This window comes from Cryptotermes secundus, unplaced genomic scaffold, assembly GCF_002891405.2.
Source record: "Cryptotermes secundus unplaced genomic scaffold, Csec_1.0 scaffold62, whole genome shotgun sequence".
Classification (NCBI taxonomy): domain Eukaryota; kingdom Metazoa; phylum Arthropoda; class Insecta; order Blattodea; family Kalotermitidae; genus Cryptotermes; species Cryptotermes secundus.
In genome coordinates this window covers 626,106-648,120 of record NW_019727786.1, presented here as the reverse complement: position 1 = coordinate 648,120, position 22,015 = coordinate 626,106, and the positions used below count along the sequence as shown (strand labels likewise).

General features: G+C 41.5%; 1 protein-coding gene across 1 annotated transcript in view; it reads left to right on the top strand.

The window, feature by feature from the left end:
• Window positions 1-22,015, top strand: part of LOC111864910 (metabotropic glutamate receptor 1) — a 228,313-nt gene that overhangs the window by 111,639 nt on the left and 94,659 nt on the right. Inside the window, exon 4 of the mRNA XM_023852521.2 lies at window positions 21,357-21,603. Within this exon, the coding sequence (XP_023708289.1) occupies window positions 21,357-21,603 (247 nt within the window). The remainder of the gene's footprint in view (window positions 1-21,356; window positions 21,604-22,015) is intronic.

Sequence of the window (22,015 nt, the reverse complement as noted above, 5' to 3'; positions counted from 1 at the left end):
GGCACTTTGGAAGCAAATGTGATTAGCATTCATATTGCAGAGATCCCAGAACAGAATACACAGCACCAAATATTGTTACTGCGCAAGCGCTTTGTTAGGTTGCTCCTCACTTACCGATCTGTATCAACTGCAGATCTGATTTGTCAGCGAATGACATGATTTATTAATGGCGTTTAGCCCAATTTTGTATCGATTATTTGCTAGTATCGATACACCTGAGAAGACGCCTTATCCACAATAGAAAATAACCAAATTTTATATCAGTACTCTCAACAGCGCCGCTCACAGTGGCTGCCCCGTCTAGGGCATGAAAAATCTTCGCCCGCTCGAAGACTGGGATCGTGGGTTCGGATACCACTCAAGGCATAGATGTCTGTGTGCGTTTATTCTGTGTTTTTGTTGGCTTGTACAGGTAGAGGCTTTGCGATGGGCTGATTGCCCGTCCAAGGAGTCCTGTGTACTAAGATTAAGAAACTGAAGTGTAACCAAGCGTTCACGGATGCCCTATGCTCCTAGTGGGAGCAACAGGAATATGTAGGTAGGTAGACAGGCAGGTAAGCAGGTGGGTACGTAGGTAAATGGATAGATGGATATACAGACTGTCAGCAGCAGGTGTAATTATCGTAATATCATGATCCTGTACTCTCGCATTTTTAAGTGACACGTCCTTCGTAGATTGACAGGACATGTAGCACGAATGGGGGAGAGTAGAATTGCATATAGGATATTGGTGGGAAAGCCGGAAGGAAGGAGACCACTGGGAAGACCAAGGTGTAGGTGGGTGAAGAATATTAAAATGAATCTCAGAAAGATAGGATGGGATGGAATTGATTGGATTGATCTGGCTCAGGATAGGGGCCGCTGGAGTTGTCTTGTGAACACGGTAATAAACCTTCGGGTTCCATAAAATGCTGGGAAGTTCTTGAGTAGCTGCACAATTGGCAGGTTCTCGAGAAGGACTCAACTCCATGAGTGAGAGTGATTTCCTTCACAGCATACATAGTTGTAATAGGGACCGATAGAAGACAGTGTTCTGAACTTAAGTAATTATACAGCCACATCTCGCTAATTAATTGACGTTAATTGAATCCATGGAACGTCATCGATCGGCGATTCGTAATTCAACGAACCAATTTTCAACAATTGTTTTGCTTCTAGTAGTTGGGTCCATAATGCTTTAGTTTTATTCGTGAGGTTGCAAGATATGATGAAAAGCAGTGAACATTGGTAAGATTCCTCTACCGCACTATCAGAATGGCTGACAGGCGTGACACATTGCCTATGCGCGCGCATTGGCGATTGTCTATTGTCTGGGGAATGATGATAGTTTGGGTATTTGTACATGTTGTGAAAGCGTCACTGGACCGAACTGTCGATTAATCGGACGTCGAGTAAAGGGGGGATGACTGTATCAAATTTTCCACTGTATAAATTTTTAACAAAAGTTAATGCCGTATTACTAGTGGATAGATTTTGTGGATATAGGACCTTTCCTTTTCGTCTGATCACATCAGTTACCTCTGCTTAAGAGGAGAAAGTTTGTTGTTTGGAAAGTTATACGTGTATCACTGTGAAATATCCTAGAACAAGGTAGGGTGGGGAAAAATGAAGGCGACGCCCCTTCAATTAAAATTAAACCGAACTAACTTTTCTTAATCTTTTATATGCTGAACTAATATCAGAAAAAGTCGATGCATTATTTTCATGAATATTTCAATGGAAGTTCATGATTGAATTTTTGAAGAGTCATAGGAAATTGAAAGATGGTGGTTCATATTCATGTTTCTGTTTTCTTAGTTATGAAATTTTCTCAGTCTGACAGATGAATACCAGAATTTCGGAGGCATATATTATCTGAAATGTCAAGGAGATATCGACTCAAATATCATACATCCGGTTACATTTTTGTTAAATACCAAATACAGGGTGTCCGGATGAAAGGATCCAAAATAAAACATTATATCTCAGAATTTATTATACACATTAATGGTTTACACCATTACAAAAGGAAACTATAAAAGTTTTTTCTGCGTATATAACTTTATCAATAAATTTAAATGTGGGCTCCCTTGGTGGCAAGACAAATATCCGCACTTTAAGCATGTTTGAGCCGGTCATGGTAGCCGAGCGGTCTAAAGCATGCACTGTCTTCGCTCGCTCGGAAGCCGGGATCGTGGGTTCGAATCCCACTCAGGGCATGGATGTTTGTGTGCGTTTTTCTTTGTTTGTGTACAGGTAGAGGCCTTGCGATGAGCTGATGACCCGCCCAAGGAGTCCTACCGAATGTGTAAGATCTAGTAAAACCGAAGTGACGGAGAGTTACACGGAGGTAGGCCTAGGCCCAAAATGAGGGATGTAGCGCCAATGGAAAAAGAAAGCAGGTTAGGTGTTACCGTAGCCACAGAGTCCCTTATGCGGACTTTCAGATGTTGAAGGTCGTTGATCTTAACCTGGTAGACAGTGTTCTTCACATAACTCCACAAGACAAATACACTGGGGTTAAATCTGGCGACCTAAGGGGCCAATTCATTTCCCAGCCATCTCTCTGTCCAGGTGATTCCTATCACGGCGAGAAAAATGCGACGGCGTATACGTGTAATCCGGGTATGAAAGAAAAACTTTCGGAATTTTCCTATCCGATGACATAAACCGGATACGTGTATGATAATTAGTTTTCGAGATACACTTTTTTTTATTATTTTGGATACCTTTCATCAGGACACCTTACAGTTTCAAATCAAGAGAGAATATTGTAACGTGTTTGGAGTGGATACTTCCATGATAACGCAATAACAGTGGGCCGTTGCGTAGGAATTGCAGAATCAACGAAACAGCTTTTCCCCGGAGATGAACAACAGAAGGCCGTTGAGTAGCAACGGATGAGACGAAACTCATTACCAGTGTATAAGGAGCGTTCCCTAAGTAACGGATTGCCGAACACGTGAGACCGAACCTTGGCTAGAGGTGCCCTCTACTGAGCCCGCAGAACACCTACATAAGCCGAGACCTACAGACAGCAAAAACACAGCTGGAACCTAGTCGAGTCCCTAGGAACGTATTTCTAAGGTTAGAATATTTTCAAGAATGTACGAAGCACAACTCACAATACAGTTGTGCCACGAGAGAAGTAAGATAAGTAAGGTAAAGTTGTCCCTGTGCTTAACTAATTAAGCACTACGCCACGAAGGCTTAAGGGGAAGTGGATATATAGATTCACATTTTCTTGAAGTCGGCACTAGTTGGTCAACTTCACGATCCGGCCGCTTTACCCCCGGGAAAGAGCCCCGGCACCCATTGGATAGGAGGCTGGGTGGACCACAGAGCCGGTCTGGACGACGTGGAGAAGAGAAAATTCTTCATCCTAACGGGACTCGAACTCCGACCCATCGGTCGTCCAGTCCGTAGCCAGTCGCTATACAGACTGAGCTCTCCCGGCTTCTTGCCATGAGAGAGGCACTTTAACTAAATCCATTAGCGTTATTTAAAATATCCATCAGTATTTATGATTTCATTAAGCTTAATCCTTTGAAGCACAAAGAGAGACATCAGGCGTTGTCTGCAGTCTATCTGCAATTGTCATTATGACTGTCACGTGACGTCAGTAGGGGGTCCAGTGAAGCTCACATTTCTTGTGAATAATATATGGATATTCAATTCGTACCCCCACAGGGATCAGTGTCGAGCTACATTGTAAAGAAAGAAATTGTAGGAAATAGTCATTTTTTATTTTGAAAATAAAATGGAAGACGTGCACAGGTAGCGTGAGCAGAATGCCGTGTTCTAAACATCTAATTTATTTTAACTTAAGACATTCAGAATGAAGAAAAATTACAGCTACGAACATACGCGTAGACTTAACTGCCTACACAAGTCAGCGCCAGCTTCGTCTCTGCAATCTCGTCGGATTCTGATGACGTAGCCTTCGTCTTGGTACTTGTGATGGGTCGTGCTGGGGACGTTAGGGTTGGTTTGGTTAGCCGTGTGCCAGGCTACACTCAGACCAGTGAGCTCTTTCATCTGTGGGCTTGGATACTGCGCGCTTCGTAACCGAGGTGGCAGATCTCCCTAACCCGGATAGGATCATGAAAGTAATGATAGGTTTCCGAGCTGGCAGAGGTGTAGGATAGAGTTCTGATAGGAACAATGATGCTGTTGGTTCACAACATTAAATCCTTGAAAATTATGGTTCCACAACTCTTCGATGTGTATAGAGGTCACAATCGCAGCTTTCATCCAACCACTGAGATGCACACGTTTTACAAATCGATTGTACGTAACTCCTCATCGACTTTCTTTCTCGATTCTGCCTCTTGAAGTCTCCCCATTGAATGTCCCACTCGAGACAATATACCTAATTTCTCTATTCAGAACTTCTGTTCTCGAGGCTCAAATGCAGAAAATTCCAGTTTATGTATTTTTCATGGGACTCCTCGCGAAAGGCTGTATTTGTATTTAATATATCCATCTATTGCAGGTACCACGGGCGGGTGGCTACTCCCTAAGAGTGATCTTTGGCCTTACGACAGACATCAAATTTATAGTTTGGCGGCAGGTTTCTTGAAGTCGCTCTTCATTAATCTTTTCTGTCCACTGTTTACCCACCCTTTTATTAGGGTTTATTCATTGTTGGTACTTTATATATATATAAAACGAATGATGTATTACAATATTGTTGCGTGTTTGCTAGGCATCGCGACAAGAAATCGTACGTGAGTTCTCGAATTTGAACGAATATTTATTGAACAGTCACTTTTACACTCGCAAGTACAGCTAACGCCCTTAAGAGTTTCCTCTTCAATGTTACTACACTATCGCACCGCTGTTCTCGGTAAAGTGTCTCCTGCTCTAGTCGGATGAGAACCCTTCTGTTCTCTTGCCGAACACCAACTCTGCTCTTCTAAGGTCAAATACAAACTGAACCAGTCTCTTGTAGCAGTTAGACTCTTATAACGTGCACTCGGACTGAATAGGGAATACCATGTCGAAGGGTTAATTCCGCCCGCTGCTATCGAAACGCTGCTTCAAACAACTTGTTGTATGAATATTGCCAGCCGTTGTATAGCAATGGATGCGTTCCAATTCCTAGGCTTTGCAGCGGGAACGCTGGTCGTTGCCTAGGAAATCAACCCTGATCTTCTAATCAGTTATGGCTTTCTGACGGCAAGCCGCAATATCATGACGAATTTAATTTAAATAAGACGAGGATGAGACGTTTAAGAACGCTCTATTCATATATTTTCTGTGAGCACAGTGCCGAATTTAATTATCAAAGCTCATATATATTTTTTCATGTGGCGCTACAGCCCCAATTTGGGCCTAGGCCTACCTCCATGAAACTCTCCTTTCACTTCAGTTTACTAGATCTTACACATTCGGTAGGACTCCTTGGGCGAGTGATCAGCTCGTCGCAAGGCCTCTACCTGTAGACAAACACAGAAAAACGCACACAAACATCCATGCCCGAAGTGAGATTTGAACCCACGAGCCCGGCTTCCGAGCGAGCGAAGACAGTGAATGCCTTAGACCGCTCGGCTACCGTGACCGGCCAAGCTCATATATATACATAGTTTATTTTACATTTTATTCCTTTGGCGCTATAGCCCTAGTTCGGGCCTTGGCCTATCTCCATTAAACTCTCCGTTTCACTTACGGTAGGACTTCTTGGGAGGGTGATCAGCACGTCGCAAGGCCTCTACCTGTAAACAAACACAGAAAAACGCAAACACACACATAAAACACTAAACATCCATGTCCCAAGTGGGATTCGAACCCACAGTCTCGGCTTCCAAGCGAGCGAAAACAATGCAGGCTTTACACTGCCCGGCTACCGTGACCGGCGTTTAATTTGCTTACTCGAATACTGAATATTAGCCGATCACAGCGGCCGCGCGGTCTAAGGCATGAACTGTCTTCGCTCTCTCGAACATCGGGATCGTGGGTTCGAATTGCACTCAAGGTATGGATGTGTTTGCTTTTATTCTATGTTTGTGTCATCCTGTGTGTAGGTAGCGGCCTTGTTACGGGCTGATCACTCGCCCAAGGAGTCATACTCTCCGCGTAAAAAAAAAAGTATAAGAGACTGAACAAGAGGCCAGGGCCCAACAAAGGGCCATTGATGAATGAATTAATCACATTACTCATTGTAATTTAATGGCTGGGCAACGTCTGGCTGCTTTATTTGTCAAGACGAATAATCAATTTGTCCATTTCCGCTTGCAGTCAGCCTTAACCTCATTTTCATGTGTGCAGAAAGCTTCACAGTCATCAGCACTCATCGTTGTTTACTCAGGCCCTCGCTGTAGATCCCCGCTTCTAGAGCCAAAGTTTGCTTTATGTTTGTTTCTCTCATTGTGCTCTTTGGTTCTCGGGGCTCAGTTCTCACGTGGAGGTCTGCAGTCTGAGAACTGAGTAGCCTTCAGCCTTTTGCTGCTCAGTCAATGCGATAAACTCTGTCACTGCTTTGAATGTTGCTGTTGATTCAAACGGACCCACTGTTCGCATTTCGTTGCTAACTAGTTTGCCCTTTTCACGTTTTATGTCGTATTTAGAGCGCTGACTTCTGGTTCATCTAATGGCACGGGGGTTTACATGTAACAGTTATTCTAGTAAATTCTAAAGGCTTCTGACGATGGTGTATAACACTCAGAATTACTGGATTTTTGGACTTTGCCTATCGTCCGGTGTTCTGGAAAAGGAAAAACACGACGTTTCAGAAACTGGATCTGTTATCGTCCTCAGGTGAGTGGGGGAAGACACCTCTTCAGTTGGATCCCTTACAAAGTGATTGAGGTTAGCTCTTTCTAAGGGACACGATTAAATTGGTGTCTTCCCTCCTTTCGCCTGAAGACGAAAACAGAACCAGTTTCCGAAAACTTCGATTTCGTTATTACGTGAAAAAAATATCATGATATGAAACATATGTGGTAATGTGTGGGTTTTTTTTTGTTGCTAGTGGGGTGCGACTAAGTCCTTTGTACGAGTACTGCGGCCACTTCTGGCCTATTGTACCAGCCCCAGATGATAGGTGAGGGTGATTGTGGAGCAATTGGTGGAATGAAGATTGGCAGGGGAAACCGAAGGACTCGGAGAAAATCTGCCCCAGCGCCACTTTGTCCACCACAAATCCTACTTGACCAGACCCGAGATCGAACCCGGACCGCCGCTGTGGAAAGCCAGCGACTAACCGCTTGAGCTATGGCGCGGCCTAACGTGTGGGTTAGGTGAGAATATAAAAATTGCTGAATACATTAGAGATTGGGATTATGGGAAATTGTAGGAACTGGAGGATCAGTAGAGAAATTTCATTACAACTAAAATTCACAAAATTGGGTACACCACTGAAGGATTCTTTTCTCTTACGTTTTTATTTGCGATGTGAAGCAGGTGTCGCCTCAGATCTGTTGCGCTTACTCAGGAACAAATGGACTGCATCTCAGTTACGTAGCCCAGAGTTCGGTATTATCTTATGAAGTCAAGATAAAGGCATTCCCGTTATACAAATCGGCATTTCGTAGATGCAGGTGAAACCAGAAGCATTTTCTTTATATGTGTTCGCTGGAATCTTGTATTTCTTCAAGGCTCTTTGCACTGTTCAGCGTCCTCCAACTGCATCTCTTAGATCATTTACAAAATAATCTCACTTTGCACATGGAATGGTGTGTGTCAGTACAAAAATACCATGTTCAGGCTAGTCACATGAGTAAACTAAACCAGATCAAGATATATAGTAGCATTTGCCTTGCAGCCTTAGTACATTGCAGGAAATAGTAACATGAGTTGTTTTATATCTCATCGCGATCACAAGTCAGCCAAACTGCTGATTTGCACTGGTCTAAACAGGAGATAAGTTCGTCGTACTCACGACAAGCTTTCGGTTTCATTTCACACTGTTCTGATTCCTACAGTTTCCTCGTTCTGACAGAATTTTTGGAATGCTGGCTTAAAATCAATCTCTTTTTTTTTTTAATTCGCTAGTGAGGGGTGGAATCCAGCTGGGTCAACTCGGCACATCAGCCACTGATTGGCCTAGTGTACCTGCTCCTGATGATTATGATGATGTAGAATATTGTGGAAGCCGGTCACAGTAGCCGAGCGGTCTAAGGCATGCACTGTCTTCACTCGCTCGGAAGCCGGGATCGTGGGGTCGAATCCTACTCAGGGCATGGATGTTTCTTTGCGTTTTTCTGTGTTTGTCTACAGGTAGAGGCCTTGCGACGAGCTGATCACTCGCCCAAGGAGTCCTACCGAATGTTTAAGATCTAGTAAACCGAAGTGAAACGGAGAGTTTCATGGAGATAGGCTTAGGCCCAAATTGGGGCTGTCAGTCAGTCATCAGTAATCTTTCAGGTCCAGTCTCTTCCAAAACAGTTCCTTCACTTAATGCGATCTCAACTTTCTCCTTCAAATAAAAATATCCTCTTCTGTCCCCAAGGTCATCCAGCATCTTCTTACGTCTTCTTCCTCGTCTTCTGGTCAATTCTATCCGCCCCTCCAGTTTAATCTCGAATACATAGTATCTCTGTTTTTGGAAATAGACTATCCAGGAAAAGTGATAATGTGGTAGTTTTTCCATTTGCTTTCCACATCGCAGTACAACAGCCGTTCAAACCACTCTGGTCATGCCTGTTGCTGTACGAACTTGAGTTTTGTCAGTTTAGATCCTTATTAATCAAAGTTTATTCACCAAATTGTGAATTGTTTGCTTCCTTGGGGCTGTAGCGCCACAGAAAAAAATAGAATATGGGGGAATGAAGATTGGCAGGCGAAACCGAAGTACTCGGAGAAAACTCGCCCTAGAGCCACTTTGTCTACCACAAATCCCACTTTACCAGACCCAGGGTCGAACCCGGACCGCCGCTGTGGGAAACCAGCGACTAACCGCTTGAGGTAAGGCGCGGCCATAATCAGTCTTTGTTCAATCTTAATAATTTGCTTGAATCCTGTACCACTCTTTCAGTTGATTTTAAACATTAACTCTAGTTCAGAATATGGGGGTGCTGTTTGAGAATTTTCTTTCTGTTGGTATTTTTTTTTTTTAAATTAAGTCAGCCCTTCAAATATCTGCATGTGATAATACTTCTCGCAAGTAATTAACATATTTAAAAAAAACGGCAATTTATTTCAACTGTATTTGTTTCCGTCAGCATTTTTTTTGTACAAATATGCTATGTGTTAAGTACTGACTACTGTGTATTTCTACTTCCTTGTTATTATCAGGTAATATACGTTCACTGTTAGCTTGACTTATCCTTCTCTACACTCCCAAAATTTGTTTTTTTTTTATTGTGGGGGTTTCAAGTCTTACAATGTCTGATGATAGCCAAAAGGCCGAAACGGATAACAGTTAGTACTTAACGTATAATATATCTATACGGAAAATTGTGCCGACGAAAATAAAAACAGTTGGGAATACTCGTGCAACGCAATATTTACACATAAATATTTCTGATTATATTTCATTTAGTTGGTCACAGTAGCCGCGCCGTCTAAGGCATGAACTGTTTTTACTGGCTCGGATGCTGGGATCGTGGGTTCGTATCCCATTCAAGGCATGGATGTTTGATGTGTGTATGCGTTTATTCTGTGTTTGTGTTGCCCCGTGTTTAGGTAGCGGCCTTGCAACGGGCTTATCACTTGCCCAAGGAGTCCTACCGTCTGTGAAAAATGATTACGGAACTGAATAAGAGGCCCGGGTCCTGAAAGGGCTGGAACAGCCAGTTAAATAAAGGAAAAAAAATTCCTTTAAATTAACAAAAACTGGACATGCACTAAACTCTACTTTCTTGCAGTATATTCGTAGGAATATTCAGATGTGAGCTACCTGTTTTCGAGACTTTTGAGATACAATACTCTTACTCAATCCAGCATAATTCGACGTAGTAAATTTTCTACTATTCACCTTGTACTTAATTTTATTTCTGTAGAAGGAAACTGTCCTACGTGCATTCGAGAATGGTACTCTAATTTAAGGAACTGTTGCCTGCAACGTCCCCCGAGGGCCATTCTAGCCGGTTCACCTCTATCCCCGTACCTCCCTTTCCTTTCCATGACACACGGTTTTCCAATAAGCACGACTAGCAGCTTCTCTTTTCTACGGAATTCGATTCTGCGAGGAAACTCATTGCTAAGGTTTTACATTTCAAGTGGGGTTATGTACAAAACAAAAATGAAAAGGAATAGGGAATCTGTTAACACGCTCTTTTCGTGTTCATGAGAGGTTTCTGTACTTCCCTGCAGCTACTGGATAAATTATCGGGCGAGGATCGTCTCCATTAATTATTGTTAGACAAGATTGAAAATACTGAAATACGTGACAACCCCTAACGCACAATTCTAGGTGTCAGAACATTAAAAGAAAGGAGAACAAAGAAGATGAAGAAAATTAAGAGGATAGAGAATAATAATAAGTAGGGTAAGAGTAGAAGACAAACTGCAGACAACTTTATTGAGAAGGTGGAAGGAAGAGGTTGGGAAAATAAGAAGTATACAGAGAAGAAATGAAGAAAGGGCAATTCCTCCCTGAAGGCAGATAATGTATATTTCTCTGAAAAGTTGGTACTCGCCCTTCATACTACGCGGTGTCATGGTTCAGGGTATGAAATAAATACATTGTTAATCAGCTCCAAATTGATGTGACGATGGTATGTAACACTTTGCATTATGGAGCTTCTCGGCTTTTTCCGTCATCTGATATTGAAAAGAGCATAACGTTTCAGAAACTGGATCTGTCTCCATCCTCAGAGAAAATTGTGGGAGACTCCTTCAGAAAGAGCTCAACTATGCCAAGAGGCAGGTCCACCGATTGAGGTTAGCCCTATTCTGACGGGGGGAAAAACACATTAGACGCTTCCCACCCTTTCATCTGAGGACGGAAACGAATCAAGTTTCCAAAAGATCGTGTTCTTCAGAATATTAGACGAGTACAAATACAAAACTCAATAATTCTTAAATGTGTTTTTTTATTGCTATTTGGTTTGGACTAAGTACCTTGTACTGCGGCCACTTCTGGCCTATTGTACCAACCCAAGATGATAGGTGAGGGTGATTGTGGAGCAATTGGTGGAATGAAAATTGGCAGGGAAAACCGAAGTACTCGGAGAAATCTTGCCCCAGCGTCACTTTGTCCACCACAAATCCCACTTGAGCTATGACGCGGCCTTGACGCCATGTAGTATACTAGATAACCACCAACCTTTCGGAGGTGACCGCTGTCTCCAAATTTTTTTTTCCTTGGCACTACAGCCCCAGTGGGCCTAGGCCCACCTCCATGAACTTCTCCGTTCACTTCAGTTTTTCTAGATCTTACACATTCGGTAGGACTCCTTGGGCGGGTGATCAGCTCGTCGCAAGGCCTCTACCTGTACACGAACACAGAAAAACGCACACAGACAAACTAAACATCCATGCCCTGAGTGGGATTCGAACCCACGATCCCGGTTTCCAAGCGAGCGAATACAGTACATGCCTTAGACCGCTCGGCTACCGTGACCGGCGTCTCGAACTTTAAGGTACAGCAATTACGCGGTGATACATCCCAGAAGACAGTTGTGTTCACATTCATCGCTATAAAAGTCTCAAATATCACTTCTCGTGTTGAATGTGTGCCAACTTATTTTATGTTATTCATAATACAAACTAATTACGGTTACTCTTCATATGGGCTTGTGGGTAGGATAATGAATAATTAAATTTAATGAAAGGAAATTTCATCAGAAGTTCAATATCTGTCAAAGTGAAGACATTGCACGGTGAACTTCATTGCCATAAGAAAATTCCACGTAAAAATCACAAATACTGCCCTTACTTCAAAGAGAGGTTAAGTTGTCTTTGGCATCAATTCAATATTTTCAAGATGCCATGTAGAGAGTCACAGATAGCATAGGATTAAGGAGTTCACATACATTAATTTGGAAATTTTATTCTTTATGTTACTTTCTTTGCACGGAACGTACACAGAGATGTACGCTTTCTGAAATTCTTATTAGCACCCTTTCAAAGGGATTAAAGAAAACAAATTCCTTCAAAACTTTCCTCGAATATTTTGTTATGAGAATCAGCAGGTGCATATAGATTATGCTAAACTGTTTGAAAGTTCTCTAAGTTTAATGTAATACTTCAAAGGTACAGGTTTATTTATCTTATAAGAGCATCAGACCTATGGTGGTACATCTTCAGTGTTTCTTCAGAGCTGGCTATATTTCGAAAGCAGATTTGTACATTTCATTTGCACTAAGTGTTCAAATTTAACATAAAGAGAACATATCGTGTCTGTTCGCAACCTTGCCAACAGCAGTTATTTAATAAATGTCGCAAAGTTTGGTTTCGATAGGTCAGCACCTCGCTCTATGAGAAGAAAACAGATTGAACGCGTTTGAGAACAAAGTGCTGAGGGCAATTGGCTTCGTAGAGGTCACTCATTCAAGGAGTTGAGCCTTTCCTGAAAAGCTGCCAACTGTGCAGCTATTCAAGAACTTCCCAGAATTTTACCCGAAGGCTCATTACCGTGTTCATTAGAGTCCTCCAACGGTCCCTATCCTGAGCCCGATCAACCCAATCCATACTATCCCATCCTATCTCTCTAGGATCCATTTTAATATTGTTCACTCATGGATTTGAGTCTTTCCTGAGGGGCTACCAATTGTTCAGCTACTCAAGAACTTCACATAATTTTGTGGAACCCGAAGGCTCATTACCGTATTCATTAGAGCCCTCCCCCGGTCCCTATCCTGAGCCAGATCAATCCAATCCGTATTATCCCATCCTATCTCTCTAAGATTTATTTTAATATAGTTCACCCACCTACGTCTTGATCTTCACACTGGTCTCTTTCCTTCCGACTTTTCCTCCAATATCCTATATGCATTCATCCTCTTCCCCATTCGTGCTACATGCCCTGCACATTATATATTGATTTGTACTCTTCATGTAATATTGTTTATGATGATCAAATCGAGAGGGTTATATGGAGAAAGGTAAACTGCATATATTAGCTGACATAACCCAAGGGGTCGTAGGTGCAAGCATCAGGCACAAGTGGATCTTAAAGAGACAAGGGTGTGTGAGTGGACTGAATGTAATTGGTTCAGGCCAGAGTCAGTGGCAGGACTTTTGTCACATGATGATGAAACTTCGAAATAAGAAAAATTTCTCCTGGCTGAACATAAACTATTTAAAGCTTAAGGGTCGTGGTAACTGTGTCACTTTTTTTAATCATAAACTCTACATTTTTCCCACACAGAATATTTAGGTGTTTCATGTGATACGATAAACAACATTAACCGATTGGTTTTGTGTTTACTGAATGGTAGGAACTGGATTTTTACAATTTATTTAAACTACATTTAAATTCATGACTGCTAGACAGAAATCAGTTTCCATTTAGAATGTTTGCTACTGGCCATATCCTTCAAGAATTTCCATGGTTTTCCTCCGTCCTTGAGCAAATGCTCAATTGTTAACTATATTACATGTCTCCCGCATGTTTCACATATCCTTCTCAATGCTAACATTAAATTTTCGCCCTAATGTAGCCCTCTCAAGATTCGAAAAATTATCACTATTATGCAGCCCTCCCAGTGTTAACACCAAAATTCAGATCATACTTACCAAAGCCCTTGCCAAAATTTCTGTTTCTGCTTACAAAAAAGTCCATCTCATAACACTTTTCTTTCTTTACCTTTTGAAGCTCAACCCCCTCACAAATATAATTCTACGAAAAGGATGAGGGGGCACTGCCAGGGAACCTACAGAAGCGGGAAATTCTCTCTCCCTTCCCCCCAAAGTAGTATATTTTTATTCTCTTTTGTGTCTCTCACTCTTTTTCGTGTTTAAGAGTTTTAATGGCTATCTTGTATTAAAAAGATTTCTTAGTACAAGTTGTAGGCAGTGTCTCATGTTAGGCTGTTCATTACAAAATGGCGTTTAGATTAATATGTTTACTAAATTCTGGCATGTTCAGGTACTCCGTGTGTGTAACATTTTTATACCTGCTTAGAGCTTTAAAATTCACTTATAGGTATATACATCCTCTTATGTGGGAGAGTTTAACGCTTCGGAAAACCGTTAAATCGAGTATTTATAATTTCATCGTCAAAGAACCTTGTTTTCTTGTTATGATTGATTGCTTCCGCTAGCGGCACCTGTGGTTGGATCCTGCTCATGACACCGATACACAAGATCGACCTAATGAGGCGAGCATTCTGGTAAGCATTCACGAATTCTAAAATGAGTATTACCTTCCCACTGGATACGAAGTCGCAGTTGTATTTCAGCCTAATGAGTGTTTACATTGCGTAACTAAGTAAATCACGTGTCTGACCTGTCATATACAAGCATCTACGCCAAAATTTGTAACGAATTTTGTTCCGATTATCTGTAACAAATTCAATTGTCCTGAGCCCTTTTGGAAAGCCAATTAATATTACTTGTCTGGCCAAAGAATTTCCGCGCTTTTACGGAACTCGGATCTTCACCGTGTCTGCAAATACCTGTCTTCGAGCTACTTCCCAAACCATCTCCTTACAGTTCATTCCTTCAAACCCTGTTTGTGTAAACGCTATAAACTACTTCCTAACAGACCTTGAAGGCCCATAGAGTTGCGAGACATATAGGCTCCCACATTTTCAAGACAATCGGCTCAAAAATGGTGGTGAGGTTGTCAGCCTTACTAGCCGGCCGCCCTTTACCCCCAGGAAGATTCCTCTTACTCATTTCTGTTAGAGGTTAAGTCGATCTCAGGGCCATAGTGAGGCTGGAAGGATTAGGTCAATTGAAAATTCCAATGACCTCATCGAGCCTTCCAGTTTTTAGCATAGTACATCAACCAAGTCCGCTACCGCGTGCCCCTGTTATGTTAAATATTTTTCGTCTATCTTCACCTACGTGTGAAGCCGTCAATTACCGTAAGGATTTTACGAGCACATTCTCAGATTGTCTGAGGAAAAACGTTCTCACCTTAAGGGGAGAACATATATTGAGAGACTCTGAGATGAGAAGTTTGGGGAGATTGGGTGGCTGTAATAGGATGCCGGAGAAATTTGCGCAAAAGGGGGAGCTTCGCAATTTTTGTTCCTCCCCACTTATTACTAGGATAGGATTACTAGGATCAAGGATGATAGGATGGACGGCGATGTAGCACTCGTGGAGAAGCGGAGAACACAATACCGAGTTTTGGAAGGAAAGTCGGAAGTAAAGAAGTTACTTTGAAGACCTAGAAATATGTAAAAGGATACTGCTAAAATGAATCTGAAAGAAATAGTTTGGGGAAGTGCACTGGCTAGCTAATCACAGTGGCCACGCTGTCTAAGGCATGAACCGTCTTCGCTCGCTCGAACACTGGGATCATGGGTTCGAATCGTGGATGTCTGTCCACGTTTCTTCTGTGTTTGTATTGTCTTGTGTAGGTAGTGGCCTTGCGACGGGTTGATCACATGTTTAAGGAATCCTACTGACGGTCTAGTTCCAGATTAATTCTGATGGGAAACAGACCAGAGGACCTAATACGAAAGGAAAAAGAAATTTTTACAATAATTTTACCATATCAGAAGAGTGGCAGGGAAAGGGCTACCGAGAAATGTAACTAATTCCAAGGATAGCGGCCTACGGGACGTAACAGAACGCCATTGTTTAGTGAGATCCTAGAAGACATTCAGAATAAAAGAAATGGATGGTGAAATAATTAAAAGGGAATATTGTTGGAAGAAGAAAGACGAAACTTGTCGCCTGCCAAGCCGTATAAAAAGGACATAATCCTGGAAGAAGAAGACGAAGAAGAAGAATACTGCGTTCCTTGCCACGCTATTACATAACAATAATATACAAAGTATATTTTCCTACAAATGCTCCCACTTACATACAGAGGTTAAAGAGGATAGAAACTTTGTAATTGTGAAAGTTGTGACCTATTTCCCTCCCATAATTTCGATTAGTGTAAACTTCTGCTATCTATAATTTGCCAATCATAACTTCGTGCATGTTTTCGCACTGCAGCCATGTTCATAATTTTATCGTAAAAATACATTCTTAGAATATTTGTAGTTACATTTGAGACCATAACCATATTTTCACAAACTAGTTCTGGTCATTCAGTGTTATTGGTGAAAATATTGTTAGGTGTGGATGAATATAATTAAAGTTATATATCAATTTAGTTTTAAAATTGTTTCAAGGTTCTATTTGAATTTATGTTTCATTTTCTCAAAGTAACAGACTACCTATCGTGTTCAGTTGACCGTGAAATAAGAAATCGATGGAACACACATAAACAAACAACACACATACACAATTCTATAAGCTTCTTGCGCCAACTGTAAGTAAAAGAGTATGGGAACACCTATGGAGGTACACGACAAATAATTTGAGAGCTATCATCTCCTTTTCATCTGGAAAAATTGGCCTTCAAGGGAGAGCTGCGAAATCAAGTTACTGCCGGTTACCATACCAACAGATTCTAGAGAGTTGAGACTGCATTCATGAACCTTCTCTACCCTCTAGTAGAAACCCCCTCCACACCCTCCAAAAAGTTGTGTAGCTTAATGGGATCTGAAATAGTTCTGCACGACTAAAGAACCAGCGCTCGAGTGTCGCCAGAGCCATGAGGTTTTTCTCTTCTCACAGCGTCCGCTCTGGCAGTGGCAACTACACAGTCACCTATCGAATAGTACCAATGGACGGCCCCCTAGAGTAAAGCAGTCAGGGGAGTAAGTGACCACTAACCTCCACCCAGTGTCGCGATTAATGTTGCGTAGAGCTGCACATTGTCTTTATGGCGTGGAACTTAATTAAGCACAGGGACTTCCTCTACTTACACTTTTACATAACCTTACAAGTTAAGAGAGATCGAAGGTTTTCTTTTTCAATATGATTTTCTTTTTCTCTGAATATTTTTAATATCTGTATGTGGATATATGGCCGATCACGGTAGCCGAGCGGTCTAAGGCGTGCACTGTCTTCGCTCGCTCGGAAGCCGGGATCGTGGGTTCGAATCCCACTCAGGGCATGGATGTTTGTGTGCGTTTTTCTGTGTTTGTCTACAGGTAGAGGCCTTGCGACGAGCTGATCACTCGCCCAAGGAGTCCTACCGCATGTGTAAGATCTAGTAAACTGAAGTGAAACGGAGAGTTTTATGGAGGTAGGCCTAGGCCCAAATTGGGGCTGTAGCGCCACAGAAAAAAAATGTGGATATATGAAATATAGTTAGTATGTATCGTAGAATTTGACTTCAGTTATGAATATCTGGATGATTTTTCGTTCAAAACGCGCATCTAGAACATGTCAACTAGTTCAGTAAAATTGTGTGTGAAATTTGCAATTCAAAACCAAGTGTCAATTGGACACTCGATATTTAGTCCTATATACGAAATCATCAACATTAATTTGTGATCTTTTGCAGTGGTTTATCTGTAACAATATTAGCTTTGGAACTGTAGACTTATGCCTAAAATAAATGAATATACACGTAAACGCTTGCGAGATATAAAGAACGACAAACGGTAAATTTACAAAACGTTAACTGCAAGGCCTAGGCCCTGCTGGTGTTAATTTAATGTCTCCATTATGACTGAATCATTGGACTAATTTTATATGAATATTTCTTAAGTGTCCCATAAAATAATTGCAAGCACGCCAGTTTCTTGAAAAATAATCCAATTTGAATTCATTTTATTCAACACAAGACAGCGATAGCTTGCCCGCGAATATTTTTATTATGCTTACAATAGTTGTTTTTTTAATCTACAATATTTATTCATACTGAACTTCTTTCTTCTAATACTACCTGAATAAAAGGACAGCTTTTGCTTATATATGTGATTACACGAACTAAACTAACCGTTAACAACTGCGCACACTAAAACATTAATTTTATATGAACTTTCTTTGGTCCAGCAATCGCAAACACGTCATATTCCTTAGGGAATGCTATTGGAAGACATTTTATTTAAGACAACTGTATGTTACGAATGAAACTCTATGTTAATTTATTTTATTGTGCTTAGAGTAACTAATTTTTCAAACATCTATAATTTTTATTCCTATAGATATTCACGGTGAATTTGAATGCACAAAACATAGCCTAAAATATAGTTTTATGGTTCGCATTACTATTACTGGAGGGCAGCACAAACACTAAAATAACAGCGATAATGTCTTTACTGAGCCTGAGATACGAGTATTATGACATATCATTTGCCATATTCAGAATAGCATAACACAGGCCTNTTTTATACAACTTATAAGATGATGAACGTGTGAATTTCCACATTAATTATAATTAATGTGGAAATTCACACGTTCATCATCTTATAAGTTGTATAAAAATGGAAATATATACTGTAGACGTTTTACATTCCAATATCGTCGCCATTTTATATCCCGCACAGAAAGTCGCTGCTATGTAAAGTCCATAATTTCTACCCGTAAACAGAAGGGAGGTAACATTTACATATAAACACCCAAGTTGGTTATTCTCAGGTTTTACGAAGTTCGTATACAAACTTTCTGTTTTCTAGGTTCCTTAGTTTTAGAGCCTTAACACACAAACCCACACACATTCTAGTTTAGTCATCAGATTTGTAGCTACTCTAAAACATCTTTCCACGCTTGTTTTATTGGATATACTCGTACTTTTCTTTTGTTTCATGTCTTTAAATGAGAAGTTGTTCAACTCCAGATATCTGTCGTGGAGTTTGCGATTCTGATCTGGGAGTGTTTAACGAATGGACTCTGCTTTTACGACAGTCTCTGTACGTTTCGCTTCGTCTCGTCTGTAAAGACTCGTGACGATATTAGCGTGGTGGAGGGAGGGTTTATATGAGGCAACTGTTGCCTCAAGGGCCTCGTCCAAGTGTCAATGGCATGGTCGTAAAGTGGAGGGATAAGAAATCTGTCACAGAATGCAGCGCGTTATTTCGCAAACGACCTGCACTGATGCACACACAAATGTCTTTTAAAGACGCTGATGGCAGCACTTCTCTCGAAGGAGCAGCGTCAGGAAGATCCATGTAAGCCTTTCAGATAACTTCGCCTACTGCGCTGTACCTCCATACACTACGGTACACTTCGTTTGTGATGGATATGCCTTTCAGACCCGAACACAGAAATGTGTTAACGTTTTATTTCTCGCTTTCTGTCTTAATGTCTGTTCTTTCTGGCCTTCTTTCCTTCTTTACATTTCTCATTTTCCCTTTTTGTTTTTTCCGTTTATACTTCTTTTTCTTTATTTTCTCAATTAATTGTATGTTTCTTTGTTTCGTCTTTGTCCTGTCCTCTTTACTAACTTTTTGCTGCTGTTTCTCCTTCCTTGCGTTCATCTTCTTTTTCTGTATAATATAATACCTATTTTAGCATTCTGGTACAGTGTGTAAACTTCAATTCTGTGCTGCTTCTTATCCGTATTTGCGCTACTCAATCAAAATCTCTTAGGTTTCGATGTTTCTTCTTTCCGTTTTATTTCACTACATGCTTAGGTCTAGCTGGTCATCATCAGATGGGTGCTTTTCGTTTGTGCAGTTTTATTATGGCATCGAGGCTAGGGGATATTGAGTTCATATTTGTGTATCTCTATATGTTTTTATTGTATGATGTTATTACTTTGTTTTAGTTTTAGTTTTATTGTTTTTGTGTTTGTTTGTTGTTTATTACTGTGAATTTGTGATCTTTTATGAAGTTATTTACATTTTGTTCATATTCTTGTGTAAGAATGGAAATTAATAACAGGTATAAAACAAAGTATGAATGAATAAACTCACAATAACAAAACAGACAAGGGGAAAACAATAATTATACAATTGTACTTACCAGCAAAAATAACCTGCGAATGAACAATGCAAATCTAAATACACACAACCCCAATATTGAAAGCAGTACGGGAAACGAATACCAGGTAGCAGCACGTACACAGTACATTATTCAGGAAAACAGAATCAAGGACATGAGCGGCACGGGAAGCACGCAGAATCAAGCAGAACAGTTACAACGCCAGAGAAAATGACAGCAACATATTCAAAAAAACGTGAGTAATAGCACAAATACTATAACCGAAAAGCAGAAATAGGATATCATACCCACCATACAAAACACTGGTGCATACTACAGATAAACCAAACACGTGGTAAGACGCAAAGGCATGGCGTAACATAACCTGAATGAAACGTCCAGAAGGGTCTAATACGTCAAAAGGAAAGTAGAGCAGACTCTTAAGCGCACTTTGTACACCTGATGATGGCCAATTAGGTCGAAGCATTTTGTGACACAAAGCGGAAAGAAGAAACATGCAAATCTAACGGATATTGATTTAGTTGCACAAGGACGGATAAGAATTAGAAAAGTATTCAACTTCCTTTTATCTCTCTCTCCATATTTCAACGTTCCGTAATTATCATGACCTTTCCTCCTCCTACCTTCCTTCATTTTTCTACTATAGTGGAACCATAACCCCACTCCCCCATACTCGTATGTCTTCATGGCGTAGGGCTTAATTCTACATACTTCCTTACAGGGACAACTGCACTTTTGCTTCCGTTCTTCATCTTTGAGTAGCTCTGTTTAACGGGCCCGGCTGACTAGGGTCCCTTATCTAGTCTTTCACCCTTGATCACGGATGCAGTTATCCATATTCTTTCTTATTTTCAGGTTGGCTCAAGCGGTTAAGATTCTGAAATGTATTCGAGAGGTAACCCGTCTGATTTTCGGCCGAGACACCAATTTCTCCGAGTGTGAATTTTCTTGTTTCTTCTCAGTACCTCCAGGTAGATTACAGGAAAAATATATCAAATTTGGCCATGACTACTTCCTTGAATGTTTTTTCAGGTATTTCATTTTATTGCTAGGGCCTGGAACTAAGTCCCTTGTACTGCGGCCACTTCTGGTCTATTGTACCAGCCCCAGATGATAGGTGAGGGTGATTGTGGAGCAATTGGTGGAATGAAGATTGGCAGGGGAAACCGAAGTACTCGGCTAAAACCTGCCTCAGCGCCACTTTGTCCACCACAAATCCCACTTGACCAGACCCGGGATCGAACCCGGACCGCCGCGGTGGGAAGCCAGCGACTAACCGCTTGAGCTATGGCGGGTCCTTTTTATTAGGTATATTACTCATTAAATCACCCAATTATTCGGCACTATATTGTCTGAGATAACGACAGCTCAGAAACCTCAGACAGGGTATTTGGTTATACTGGCAAGATTCGAACGGGGCACCTCCCGAATACATATCTACCGCTGCATCACGCTGGTATGTCTGGAGGAGAATATTATTAAATCTTATCTGAAACGAATAGATTGACGCAGTGTGGGATGTATTCAGTTGGCTAAAAGTGGACGCTGTTCGGAGGAGTTGGAAAGTTCTGTTGTTATTGCAGAGAACTACGGGCAGAGCGGAATCCAAGCTTTCAGGGAGCTGGCAGAGAAGGCAAATGTCTGCATCGCGAAGGAAGATTCGGTGCTTAGCAACGCGGAGGATGAGGTGTTCGATGGAGTGATCCGGAAGTTGGACGAGGACAAGAATGCTCGTGTCGTCGTTTGTTTCTGCGAGGGCATGACCGTTCGAGGGCTGCTGGCTTCTACAAAGCGCCTCAACCTCACTGGGCGCTTTCTCTTCATTGGCAGGTCTGTACTGACGCATTGCAATCCCAGAGGGTGCAGCGCGAAGGCATTGTTACTCACGTTGGAGTATCTTTGAAATACTTGTGAGTTTTCTTTTTCTTTTAATTCGCTTAGTTGGGGGTGGAGTCCAGCTGGGTCCACTCGGCACAGCGGCCACTGATTGGCCTATTGTACATGCACCGTGTGATTATGATGATGGAGAATTTGGCGGAATGAAGATTGGCAGGGGAAACCGAAGTACTCGGAGAAAACCCGCCCCAGCGCCACTTTGTCCACCACAAATCCCACTTGACCATACCCGGGATAGAACCCGGGCCGCCGCGGTGGGAAGCCAGCTAATAACCGCTTGAGTTATGGCGCGGCCCTACGTGTGAGCTTGCTGGCAGTTCAGTATCTCTCAGAACTGTTACTTCAG